The sequence below is a fragment of the Electrona antarctica genome (assembly GCF_951216825.1).
Source record: "Electrona antarctica genome assembly, chromosome: 16".
Lineage (NCBI taxonomy): Eukaryota > Metazoa > Chordata > Actinopteri > Myctophiformes > Myctophidae > Electrona > Electrona antarctica.
This window is the reverse complement of record NC_136797.1, coordinates 9598754-9612750: the sequence shown is the minus strand read 5'-3', so window position 1 is coordinate 9612750 and position 13997 is coordinate 9598754. Positions and strand designations below refer to the sequence as shown.

At 41.6% G+C, this 13997-nt stretch overlaps 1 protein-coding gene across 2 annotated transcripts in view; it reads left to right on the top strand.

Moving 5' to 3' along the window:
* Positions 1-13997, top strand: part of fcho2 (FCH and mu domain containing endocytic adaptor 2) — a 111035-nt gene that overhangs the window by 74382 nt on the left and 22656 nt on the right. For both annotated transcript variants that reach the window (XM_079525195.1, XM_079525194.1), the window contains exons 15-17: positions 3727-3751; positions 9979-10018; positions 11391-11479. In XM_079525195.1, the coding sequence (XP_079381321.1) occupies positions 3727-3751; positions 9979-10018; positions 11391-11479 (154 nt within the window). The remainder of the gene's footprint in view (positions 1-3726; positions 3752-9978; positions 10019-11390; positions 11480-13997) is intronic.

Here is a 13997-nt window from a genome sequence, read left to right as displayed (position 1 = left end):
GTATAGACGCTGCTACTCGCCATTAAAATTTAACACAACCATCACTACAATGTTTGCAGACATCCCCCGCTGTATGTGTGTGTGTGTCTGTATTTGTTTATTTTATTTATGTGTGTGTGTGTGTGTGTGTGTGTGTGTGTGTGTGTGTGTGTGTGTGTGTGTGTGTGTGTGTGTGTGTGTGTGTGTGTGTGTGTGTGTGTGTGTGTGTGTGTGTGTGTGTGTGTGTGTGTGTGTGTGTGTGTGTGTGCGCGTGGAGTGAGTGAGTGAGTGCATGCTCAACGTAGTAAACTGGGTTGAGTGAGTTCCGCCCTGCCGGCCCGCTCGCCCGCCACACTCTCTTACTAAACATTAAATAACGTCACGAAACCTCACGTCTGTCTGTCTGTCTGTCTGTCTGTCTGTCTCTGTGACTGTGACTCTCTCTTACTCCCTCTTTCTCTATCTTCTCTCTCTCTCTCTCTCTCTCTCTCTCTCTCTCTCTCTCTCTCTTACTCCCTCTTTCTCTATCTTCTCTCTCTCTCTCTCTTACTCCCTCTTTCTCTATCTACTCTCTGTCTAGGCTCTCTCTCTCTCTCTCTCTCTCTCCATCTCTCTCTCTCTCTCCATCTCTCTCTCTCTCTCTCCATCTCTCTCATATTCTCCTCACATGTCTACCTCAAGGGGGACTGGGAGTTGGAGAGTAGGTTTTACTTATTTTCTTAACTATATTGCTTGTCTTTTATTAGTGCCATTTGGGCACTTGCGTTGGACATAAGTCATTTGTTCTTTTTTATTTGTGTATTTGTTGAGTTTATGGAGTTTTTAGTTTCCTATTAAACTTGACAAACGTGTCTTATTTGTTTTCTCCAGAAATAGACATAATTCAACTGTTTGTTTTAAAGTAAAATGACCAGCAACGTTGTATGTCCAAAACCGTTTTTCTTTATTATTATACTTTTTTCTTTGAAAGGAGAAGGAGTAATATTGTCATCATTTACAGACTTAATGTCCCCAGAAGAAAATAATAATAATTTCTGGTCAATTTGTCTGTGATTGTCACCTACTGTAAATATTCGACCATGTCGTTACCTTGTGACAAAAAGTCATAAAAGAAAGAAAGAAAGAAAGAAAGAAGAAAATGTAGTCAAGGTGATGACGAACATTGCATCATCTGGTGTGAATTATTGACGGAGATTTTCTTTCCCCCAGTTCTCTTCTTCTTCTCCTCCTCCTTCTCCACCTCCTCCTCCTCCTCCTCTCTGTCTTCAGTTCTGTCGTCCTCCTGTTTGGTCCCGTCTTTTTCTTCCTTTTTGTTGAACCAGTGTGGATGGTGTGTGTGTGTGTGTGTGTGTGGGCCGGGGGGCCGGCGAGGCAGAGAAGAGCCGTAATTGGACCCATTTGCTGCTTAGCGCCTGTGGGACTAAACTCTGGCCTCACACCGCTATGCTGGTTTAACGCTTTAGCTACGTTCCTTAAACCCCATTCTGTTGCTCTTTCAACTCCCCCTCCCCAAAAAAAAAACCCTCCCCTCAACCAGCCCCCCCACCCCGTCGCCCCGTCGCCCCATTTCTCGTGTGAATAAATTCTTTCTTGAAATTGATGCGGTGGAGTTTCCACAGGGGCCTTTACGGTGGTCCGCGACGTCCATATCTTATGTTAGGGGCAGGGTGACATGGCAGATTTATGTCGCAGGTCAGGGAAGTTACAGTTACGCTTAACCCGTTTACACCTGAGGTCCATTCTAAAAAAGAAGGCTTCTAAAAATCCTGACAGTTTTCTGAAAAACCTATGTTTCTATGTCTGTCAGTCAGTGGTGCTCAACCTTTTTCATGTCTGTCAAGGACCTCCAGAATTATATGTAATTGGCCGCCAACCCCCATCTGAAAGTATGTTGTACCGGGGAGTCGGGACCCCCCAGAAGCAAATACCGTATTTGAATTAAAGACGTATATATATATTCAAAGATTTGCACACATTTTCACGATTTTTAAAAAATAGCAGATCTACAAGCTCGTAGTGCGGCACTCGGTGCCGCGCTATGAGCTTGTAGATCTGCTATTTTTCAACAGCTAAAGTTTTAAAATAATGGTTTTGCTGTGGTTAAAAGCTATAAGGTGACACACATGCGTCCTCAGGTCTAAATGGGTTAAATGTGTCAAGTCCACCGTGTGGCGCTGCTGCGCGTTGAAAACAGCCGATCTGTATAGCTCATACAGATATATAGCTCACTATAACACGCTATAGTGAGCTTGTAGATTGTCTATTTTCAGCGCACGATGCCATCTAAACGGGCGTTTTGGTTGCAGTGTTGGGGGGGGGTTGTGGGGGCACCACCACCACCACCACCATCAGTTTCTATCCCTGATGAATGGTTGGGTTATAGACCGGGGAGGGGTCGGAGGGAGTCGTAGCCCATGTTGCAGCCGAATTCTTCACCCTAGGTTTAATGTCTGGTATGTGTGAGTGCACACTAATCCTTGTGATATATATACACTGTCTTTTTAACTGTGAAGTGGAAAATTGCCTCCGCCGCTTGGGAATAGGTACATAATATAGTTTTCAGGCCCTTTTCAAAGTGTCATTTATCCCATTCTGGGCTGGGAACCCATTTTTTGATTTTTAAGCATTGTGTGATACTTTAGCTATTGAAAAATAGCAGATCTACAAGCTCGTAGCACGGCACCGAGTGCCGCGCTACAAGCTTGTAGGTCTGCTATTTTTGAAAAATCGTGAAAATGTGTCGCAAATCTTTTAATATATTCTTTCAGAGCGAACATTTTTAACTCCAATCTTTGCTTCTGGGGGGGGTCCCTGGAACTACATATTTTCAGATGGGGGTCGGCGGCCAAATACAGATAATTCTTGGGGTCATTGACATGAAAAAGGTTGAGCACGGCTGACATAGAAACAGAGATTTTTCTGAAAACTGTCATGATTTAGAAGGCATTTGTAGAAACATTTCTCAGGTCTAAATGCGTTATACTGTTGGACAGTCCGCAGGTTTTTTTTTTTTCTCGTTTTTTCTCATGTTTTCATTGCTGTTTCGTTGACCTGCAGTCTACAGTATGTTTTATTATGTATTAGTTTTCCTGAAGACGGTTCTTGAGAAAACAAGGTGGTCGCTCCGCGTACATTATAAACGTTTAAAAAGTGACACATTGTGGACCTTTGAGCTGGCCATGTTGTTGTGAATGTTCCACGGTCGTGGAATTGAACACTCCGAAGCCTTCACTTGTGTGTATAATGCTCTACTGTGTGTGTGTGTGTGTGTGTGTGTGTGTGTGTGTGTGTGTGTGTGTGTGTGTGTGTGTGTGTGTGTGTGTGTGTGTGTGTGTGTGTGTGTGTGTGTGTGTGTGTGTGTGTTACTAAACGTTTCTTTATTTGGGGATGATGAGTAGTAAATGCAAATCGGCTATTTTCAGCAAGTGTAAAATCAGCCATTACGACGGCATCGCGGCCCTCCAAAATACATTTTAGTCGACTACATCACCTGTAGATTCAGTTGACTAAAATCTTATGATATTTCGTCGACAAAAAAACTAGACTAACAAACACTAAGACATTCCGGGTGACAAAAATGTGACTAAAAGTAAAAAAGAGTATTCAAGAGACCACGACTAAAACTAAAATCTAAATTTTCTCCCTAAAGCAACACTGATACAGTGGAGTATTAGTAGAAAGCTTTAATGGTGGGTCTGACTTGCGCGGCTGTGCTTTGATTAATGAAGGCCTGTTTGTGTTTTTCAGGGTCAGATACGGAGGAACCAGTCCAGTAAGTATATCCCCCCCGTCTGTCTGATGTGTGTATGTGTGTGATGTTTGATGACTGTACAGGGGGGCCAGCGCTACCACTTCTCCACTACATATCACTTGACCCCGACTCGCTTTTTGACAACTCGTCTTAACCCATTTAGACCTGAGGACGCATCTGTGTCATATTATAGCTTTAAACCCATTTTGGGCGGGAACCCCTTTTGGTGTTTTTACTAAGCATTATGTTATACTTTAGCTATTGAAAAATAGCAGATCTACAAGCTCATAGCGCGCCACTGAGTGGCGCGCTATGAACTTGTAGGTCTGCTATTTTTGGAAAATCGTAAAAATGCGGCACAAATCTTTGAATATATATTCTTTCAGAGCGAACTTTTTTTTTATTTCGACGTCAGGCCTGAATGGGTTAAAAAAAAGCGGGGGGGAAAAAAAGACACCAGAGTCGTTGCCAAAACCAACACGTCCGACTGAGGCAAGAAGTTATTTTCTGTACTTGAGGGGGGGGGGGGGGGGGGGAATCTCCCTCCTAACGTACAAATAAGATTTACTTCTTTATTATCTTTCATTATTTTTGTATTATTTCACATGTCAGAAATTATATTTCACATTTTTTTGTCTCCGCAAAACACAGCTTTTTATTTGTTTTGCTGTAACTGTTTTAAGACTTCTATGAGTGGATATTGATGAAACCTAAAAGGTTTTTTTACGTGGGGTCACACCAAACTTTAATTCTGTCTGTGCAGGTACATTTTGACCAATGCTTTTCAATGGGAACGAAGCGTTCTTTTGCAGAAATCCCCAAATGGCCTGCTCCACTCCCGCTGAAAAGCTTTGGTAGAATCAGCCCGCAGGTAGAATTCCAATTCGGTGTAAAGTAAAGGCTCATACATAGTCTGGATTTTCGGTGGTGAGGTGACCACCGAACTACAACATGACGTCACGAGCCGCGGTGAAGAGAAAACCACCGCCACAGCCCTTCTCTCTGTTTTTACTCACCACCGCTCAACGTTATTTCAGCTCCGGTGGTCACCTCACCACCGGAGCGGTGGTCACCTCACCACCGGAGCGGTGGTCACCTCACCACCGGAGCGGTGGTCACCTCACCACTGGAGCGGTGGTCACCTCACCACCGGAGCGGTGGTCACCTCACCACCGAAAATCCAGACTATGAATGAGCCTTAACACTACACACCCAAAGTCAGGAATACACATTGCTATAACGACTGAAACTGTTATTATTTGAGCCTTTGTATTGATGTCCGTTGTTTTATTTTATAGAACAAACACTAAAATGGAAAGGAGAGGTCGCACAACTCGCAGTAGCGATGCTATGTTTTATTTACCAACGTTTCGGCAAACGAGTTGCCTTCCTTGCCGAAACGTTTTTTGGCATCGGTACTACGAGTTGTGCGACCTCTCCTTTCCATTTTAAAGTTTCTCTCCCGTGGTCAGCACCTCCCTACTCTTGGTGTGCGCTCCTACCCTCTTTGATTTCATAGAACAAACACTACAATGTACCGATTATCTACACGTATTTCAACAAAACCTTTTTTTACTTTATTTCATGTAATAGTGTAATATTTGACACTGAAACACCCTGATAGAGTCTAAGTTGATGAATGAAAGGTGTTGACATTGATCAATCAATCATATACAATCATATACTCTACACATGCGTAGGGGTGTCAGCAGTATCATCACTAATAGATATATATACTCTACACATGCGTAGGGGTGTCAGCGGTATCATCACTAATAGATATATATATATATACTCTACACATGCGTAGGGGTGTCAGCAGTATCATCACTAATAGATATATATATATACTCTACACATGCGTAGGGGTGTCATCAGTATCATCACTAATAGATATATACTCTACACATGCGTAGGGGTGTCATCAGTATCATCACTAATAGATATATACTCTACACATGCGTAGGGGTGTCATCAGTATCATCACTAATAGATATATACTCTACACATGCGTAGGGGTGTCAGCAGTATCATCACTAATAGATATATATATATATATATATACTCTACACATGCGTAGGGGTGTCAGCAGTATCATCACTAATAGATATATATATATATATACTCTACACATGCGTAGGGGTGTCAGCAGTATCATCACTAATAGATATATATATATATATACTCTACACATGCGTAGGGGTGTCAGCAGTATCATCACTAATAGATATATATATATATATATACTCTACACATGCGTAGGGGTGTCAGCAGTATCATCACTAATAGATATATATATATATATACTCTACACATGCGTAGGGGTGTCAGCAGTATCATCACTAATAGATATATACTCTACACATGCGTAGGGGTGTCATCAGTATCATCACTAAGCCCTAAGGCTCAGGTAGCAGCAGGTGAGTAGCAGATATTATCTTCTGCTCTCACCCACAGCTGTCTGTCACTCTACCAATCACGCCATTATCCCCGTCATCACAGAACCTGCCACTATATGATGCTATACAACCTGCTAACAACAAGCTATAAGGCCCAGTGTCCACAAACGTGTTGTTGGTTGTTTTTCCCCACCAGCTGAAAACGCAAGTCGTCCGGAGTTGAAATATCGTCTTCGAATAATGGCATATATTTTAGGGTTGTCCCGATCCGATTGCGTGATCGAAAATCAGGGCCGATCACGTCATTTTCAAAATGATCGGAATCGAATCGGGAGCTAAAAAAACGTGATCTGGACATCCTTAGTAACAATATTATATCCATATCATGATATTAGACTGGATATCGTCTGTGATTTTGGATATTGTACTATTGTGATATGGCATAAGTGTTCTATAAAAATATAAATATCGGATCAGGAAAAATCGGCATCGGCAGATACTCAAAATCGGAATCGGATGGGGATTTAAAAAAAAAGTGATTGGGACATCCCTGGCATATATCAATATGTTCTGGTAAAAATAAAAAACAATAAATGTCATAAACTGAACCAAATGTAGAATATATCGTCTCTGTGCTGTGGAAACCTCCTGTGTCCAAAACTGTTACATTTCAGGATCAAAGACAATGACACTGTGGCAGATCCACAAGCTCCGAGTTCCGAGCTTGTGGATCTTCTGCTTTTGATGCTTTTGTGTGACGCTGTAGTATGATCAAATATATAAGAGGTTTCTGCCCGATGGCAACGATAAGATATAAAATGTTAAATTAAAATTTCATAAATAAAAAGACTTGGGGATATTATTTTAAGGTGACGATATTTCAACTTTGGGTGTCCAGAGAAAAAGCCAGATGTGAACGCGCAGCATAAAACAGATGCTCGGTCACTGCTGGTGTTTCCAGCGTGGCGTAACTACGCACACGCTCACATTTCTGAGTGGGGAAAAAAAAATCACCTTGGTGGACACAGCCTCCTAACGGCTATTTCACAACTTCTGATATTTTGTTCTCCTGCTGTAAACGGTGTCAAATACCAAACACAAATGCGTTGTGAGCTTGTAGATCTGCTATTGATCGGCGCGCAACAAAGTCTAAATCAGGCTTAACCACATGAACCCTAGCATCGCTATATTGGGTGAACATTTGCCAAAAATAGTAGATTTACAAGCTCACAATGCGGAAGTTTTCAACATAGAGATTTGGTGTAGTCAGGGAAACAAGGAGGGGGCCTACTAGAGAGCCCTGGGGGACCCCAGTCAAAGTACACAGGGTTTAAAGCGCAATACATACTCATTCCGACGTCCAAACCTTTCTTCGGAACGAGAGGTGATACAACTAACGACAAATTGACGTCCTTCCGAACTTCTGTTCTGAGAACTTCTCAGAACTATAGTTCCAAAACCTGATGTTGAAAGTTTGTGTGTTGCGTTGCGTAGTTCTTACGCCAACAGACATTATTTTGTCCGGTTATTGAGTTGGGTCTTCTTACTGCTCTCATGTCAAAATGACAAACATGTCTGTCACAAAGTGTTTGACGGAGACGAGCGAAAAATCATTACGCATTAAATAAGGGAGACAATAAGAAATAAATAATCAAACAATAATAATGATTCAAGTGCATAAAGCGCAAAGAAATGAGGCCAGAGGTTGGTGGTGTGGTGGACATGAGGACATAGGAGGCATGATATAAGTGGACAACATTTAAGCTGCTAAAATGAGAGGGTTAAAGCTGCTATAAGCAATATGTCAAAATTGTAATGACCTTTTTTATTTTTTATTTTTTTGGTATTCAGACAGACAGCAATGGGTAAAACACTCGCAAAAAGAATTTAGTCTCTGTGACACATCTAGGGGCCACAATCTGCATTCAAAGATTTTCCTAGAAGCTTTGCCATTGGTCGATTTGCCTGTCCACTTCCTGATTGGTCATTTCGACCGGGTTTTTTTTCAACCAATGACAAAGCTTCTAGGAAAATCTTTGAATGCAGATTGTGGCCCCTAGATGTGTCACAGAGACTACATTTTTTGGGGGAGCATGTTACTCATTGCTGGCTGTCTGAATACAAAAAGAAGAAAAAAAGATTATTCAAATTTTGACATAATATTGCTTATAGCAGCTTTAATTGAAGTATGCTTTATTAAAAAAGAATGGCTCTTGAGTCTGCTTTAAATGATGAGACAGGGTTTGGCTGAGGCTAGATATTTCTCTGTGATTCTGGTTAGTGTGAAAGGTTAGTGTGAACACATTCAAGTGGCTGAGACGGAATGGCTGCTGCCACGTGGAACATAGCAGTTAATTATTCTGCACTGCAGTGGTTCTCAAAGTGGGGGTTTGGGGACCCCCGGGGGTCCTTGAGGGGGTTCCAGGCGATCCCCCAGCTAAGTGATTGCTAACAGAGTGTCATGGGGGTTTGTGGCCCTAATGGGTAGTAAAAAGAGGGGTCCTCGAAATGAAAACATTTCATAATCACTGCTGTACAGTAGCCTACTGTACTGTATGTGACTTTTGACAAATAATCCTTGGATATACTATATAACCTAATTATGTGATGAAAACCAAATCTAAATACAATGTGATATGCAACGACTAATGAATGAACAACGGGGGGGATGTTAGTGAAAACCTGCCCAAAAGTATGAAAATATATGAAATACAAATAAATAAGATATTTATTTGTAATGGCGCTATAAAGCATTGGGAGTTCAACAATGCACCTTCTAAAAGAAAGGAACACTGAATGCTGAAGGCTAGGTTAGGGCTGCCAACGGGCGATGTGCTTTCAACTACAGAGCTGGAAATGTAGCTTCCTTTTTTCGTATGTTTTCATACTTTTGGAGTCACTGTCGGCCAACAATGACTCAACAGAAGCACTCTAACTCTGTTTACGCCATGAAGCCCCAGTGCAAGCACGCATCCATTAACCCATTTTGGGCGGGAACCCCTTTTAAAGCATTATGTTATACTTTAGCTATTGAAAAATAGCAGATCTACAAGTTCATAGCGCGGCACCGAGTGCCGCGCTATGAACTTGTAGGTCTGCTATTTTTTTGAAAATGTGGCGCAAACCTTTGAATATATATTCAGAGCGAACGTTTTCAACTCAAATATTTGCTTCTGGGAGGTCCCTGGAACAACATATTTTCAGATGGGGGTCGCCACCACCAATTACATATATTTTTGCGGGTCCTTGACATGAAAATGTTTGAGAACCACTGACATAGAAGCATGGGTTTCTCCGAAAATTGTCACTATTTTGAAGAATCGAGCTCAGATCTAAATGGGTTAACATAGACAGCATCCAGCAATGGCTAAAAGACTAGACTAGCAGAAAGACTTGTGTTGTTGGAATACCGTGGTCCAAACTCCAAACCCAATCTTTATTCTTTTAGTGTCAATCGGAAACTTTTGACTGGTTTCCTTGTTATGTCTCTTGTCTTCTTCAGTGTTTTCCGACGCACTAAATGCAAATTAAGCCTACAAACTGATTCAAGATTCACCCATTTTATCTGTCACTGACTCATACAAGTAATAAAGTATTATATGTGCCAATGAAATGTTGATGGGACGTTGAGGAATACTACCGAAAAGCCATGAGCAATAAAGCTGTCAAAATTCTAACTTAACATTTTCTTGCTGGTGATTTTATTTTATTTTTACTGATCACTATGATGGGCTATTGCTTCTTAAAGACTTGTAAGATGACAACTAGTATTTCCATGTGACACGTCTTCATAATTAATGTATGTCTGTGTCATTAAAATAAGCTAATAGTTTGTTTCTCACCCTATAGGTGACGAGCTGGCCAAACCCAGAATGGGTTCTTTTAATGAGTAAGTATTAGAGCCAAAATCATACTGTAAAGGCCGTTGCACACTGGACGCGGTTTTCGGAAAACCGATGGAGAAACGCAGCTAAAAATCTGAAAAACGCGCTCTGTGTGCAGCGACCTTAACTGTTCATAACACACCGGGAGCAATGGATTCACATTATATTAACCCATTTTGGGCGGGAACCCCTTTTGGTGTTAGCATTATAAATGGTAAATGGTGCATTTATATAGTGCCTTTATCCAAGGCGCTTTACATAGATTGTGCATTACATTCACCCATTCACACACACATTCATACACCGATGCCGGAGGAAACCATGCAAGGCACCAACCTGCACATCAGGAGCAATTAGGGGTTCAGTGTCTTGCTCAAGGACACTTCGACACTAACTCTGGGGGAGCCCAGGTTCGGACTGGCAACCTTGCGGTTGCCATCCAGCCACTCTACCCCTGAGCCACCGCCGCCCCAGCATTATGTTATGCTTTAGCTATTGAAAAATAGCAGATCTACAAGCTCATAGCACGCCACCGAGTGGCGCGCTACAAGCTTGTAGGTCTGCTATTTTTGAAAAATCGAAGAACCACTGACATAGAAACATAGCTTTTTCAGAAAACTGTCAGGATGTAGAAGACATTTTTAGAATCTGATCTCAGGTCAGAATGGGTTAAACTGTTGTCTCTCTTATGAGTACATTATACGGTACACACAGAATCGACTTTTCTGCACGAATAAAATCGCCCACATGTATGAATAAGGCATCACCAAATTAACATTTTGATGTGAAATATTTGCCAACTTATTTGTTTATTTGTCACACTCCTGGAAGACCTTTAGGGCGTCTATGTATAACGACTTAAGGAAAAAACAAGGTGCTCATCTATCTTTCTTTCTTTCTTTCTCAGGATAGGTTTTTTTACTGCTTCATACTTCTTTTCGGTCATTTACAGTGCCTGCAGTATTGTGTTGTTGTTGCCTTCTTTGGGGCTTATATTGCTTTAACATAGTTTTGATTCATTCATTCACATATCTATATTGAAGCCACCCACTCCACATATCAAAATAAACCTGTGGGTGTGGCTGAGAATCTGGGGGTGTGTCTGTGGGTGTGTCTAACAGAGGTACCTCTGGGGACCCATAGAGACCATTTTGAGATTGAGGAAGAAAGATATGGGACCCCACTGTACTATAACGGATGGATATGCTATGTGTAAATAATATGTAGATACCCCCTGTCTCCTTCCTTGCTCCCCCTGTCTCCTTCCTTTCTCCCCCTGCCTGTTTCTGGAAAGAAACAAAAAAATGATAGAGCTCGCAAAGATAAATCCCCTACTGTTTTCAGCTGATTTAATTCTCTGTCTCTGTGTCTCTACAGCAAGCTGAGCAACAATGACCTGCTCTCCTTGGATCCCTTCGGGCCCTCCACCCTGGCAGGCTCTTCAGCCTCTGTGTCTCCATCAACAGGTAAACACTGGCTCCCGTTCACTGTTGCTTTGCATCCATTGCCGTCTCACCATTTCAAAGCAAAAACATCCACATTGTTAATAATTCCCTATCAAAGCCTTATTTAGCAGATCTACAAGCTTGTAGATCTGCTATTCTCCACTGCGGGACAGACTAGAAAACCAAGCATTACTTTCATCTCATTTCATTCATTCCTCCTTTTTCATTCCATTGCTCAAGTAAAACTCTTGTGTGAAATCCTAACGTGTCCATTGGTTCAGGGGAGTAATAATAATAATAATAGTCTTGTGGGGCTAACTCCCTCTTTCCTCCAGTGGACATTAAACGTTAAACTCTTATGTACACACACATATGTAACCTTTATTATACAACAGGTCGTTTCGAGGAAGCAATCTGATTGGTTGAAACAGCCTTCGAGGCGTGGTTCAAACGAGCACCACTCCACACCTAATCAACAAAAAAAAATTCAGCTGCTCTGTTCTCCCGGAGCGCAGCAAACTCGTGGCTAGGCTAGCTAGTTTCTTGGGACATTTGTGGTCGTAGTGACTACATCTGTCATTAAAAAATATATTCTTTTCATCGATTTTCTTAGTTTTAAGGGTAACTGTTGTATAATTGCAATATTACACTCGAGGGGGTGGTTTAACGTCATTAATGCAGTCATTAATGCAGTCATTAATGCAGTCATTAATGACGTTAAACCAACCCTCTCTGTGTAATATTGCTTTATTTAACCATGGATAATCACACTGATGTTCTGAATCACTCTCTTTGGCCACTGAGACCCATGGTTACAAGACGAGGGCCGTGGCAGTGCGACCGATTCAGTATCACTTTACTTAAAGGTCTCGTCTATAATGCATTATAATGCATTTATGAGGCTGCATGACGCTCGTTAAAAAATGTGTATAATAATGTATGACAACTTATAATGACCTTTATGACATTATCTTATCGCTCAGGGAAGATATGACAAGTAACAAGAAATTACTGACATATTTAAAAATGTTATACTTTATAACAAAAGTAGCAAAAATAGCTGAACTACAAGCCTACAACGCGTGACACGTAAGCTTGTAGATCTTTTTTGACGATTATGCAAACACAATTGTGATTATCTCAAATAATAATTGCGATTACGGGTTGACGATTATGTAATAATTGTGACATGCCTAGTAATCAATAGAATAATCGCTGAGACAATAATTGCAATCATTTAAGTCTACTCACGCACCTTGACTAGTCCTTGTATTGTCCACAGTCGCTGGCTTGGAAGCGTTTAGTCTCAGGTCAGTGGCAGATCAAAGAGCTGACCCCTGCTACCAACACACTGTTCTATCTCATTCTGAACCATTTCAATCTATCTATCTGCCTGCCTGTCACAGAGGGTTTCAACCCTTTTCAACATCAAGGCCTGCCTTGATGCCCATTATTTATTCAGCATTTGAGCCACGGACCACTATTTGATAAGATTTAGCCTCTCAGACCCATAAGTCATTAGCAACAATAAAGTACAGTCCCCCCGGGATCTGTACTAGACCGCTTCCTTTTTGTTCCCTCTAGTCTACACAAAACCTCTGCTGAAAACGGCCAATGTTTGGGTATTTTGACATGTCCAGAATAATGGTTCATGTGTTTAATTCCAACTCCAGACTTTTTTTTCCTTTTTTTTTCTTCTTTTTTTTTCATAGGCAGTCTCATCAAATCAAATCAAATCAAACTTTTATTTATAGAGCACATTTACAAAGACCAGAAGGTCAACCGAAGTGCTGTACACGATCATAAAACAAGCATCATGAAAACGGCCCGGTGCTTTGCCCGCGGTGCGAGATTTCTGCAACGTTGTTTCGATTGACGGTGTGATTCTCATGGCCTCTCATGGCGTTTAAAGGGAGTGACGTTAGCACTGACCCATTGCCTGGGCTAAGCGTAATCCACAGTTAATTGGCACCTCGTCCGGGGTCAGAGGGCCGGCTATAAGGCCCACTGGCACGTAATGTTGTCAAACAGTATCTCGTTACTGTCAAAGGTCCCGGCTTAGAAGCCAAAAGAGCAGCGCAAAGTACCCCGATTACCATACGCCGGCCCGGGACTTAAGGCCCTGCTTAGGGCCTGTTAAATCTCCCTGTGTGTACAGTGTGGACTGGAGCAGTGGTTGTTGCCCGAGTTTGTGAGAGAAATAAGCAATGTCTGTGGAAATAATGAGCCCGAAAAGAAGTGACTATAGGCCACCTTAAGCATGTAAAAAAAAACTATTAATAAAATACATCCGCTATTTGAAAATCGAGGATCTACAACACGAATCAATGTGGCGCACAAAATTGGAATAGTTTTGAAACGGGGGGTCCCTGGCATTTTCACATGGGGGGGGGGGTCCGCGGACAAATACATTTTTATTTGGGGGATCCTTGACATGAAAATCTTTGAGAAGAACCACTGGTCTAAACAATAATTAAACAATTATTGTCCAATAAAAACAACAACGCACCCAGCAACTACCAACATTTACAAGCAACTT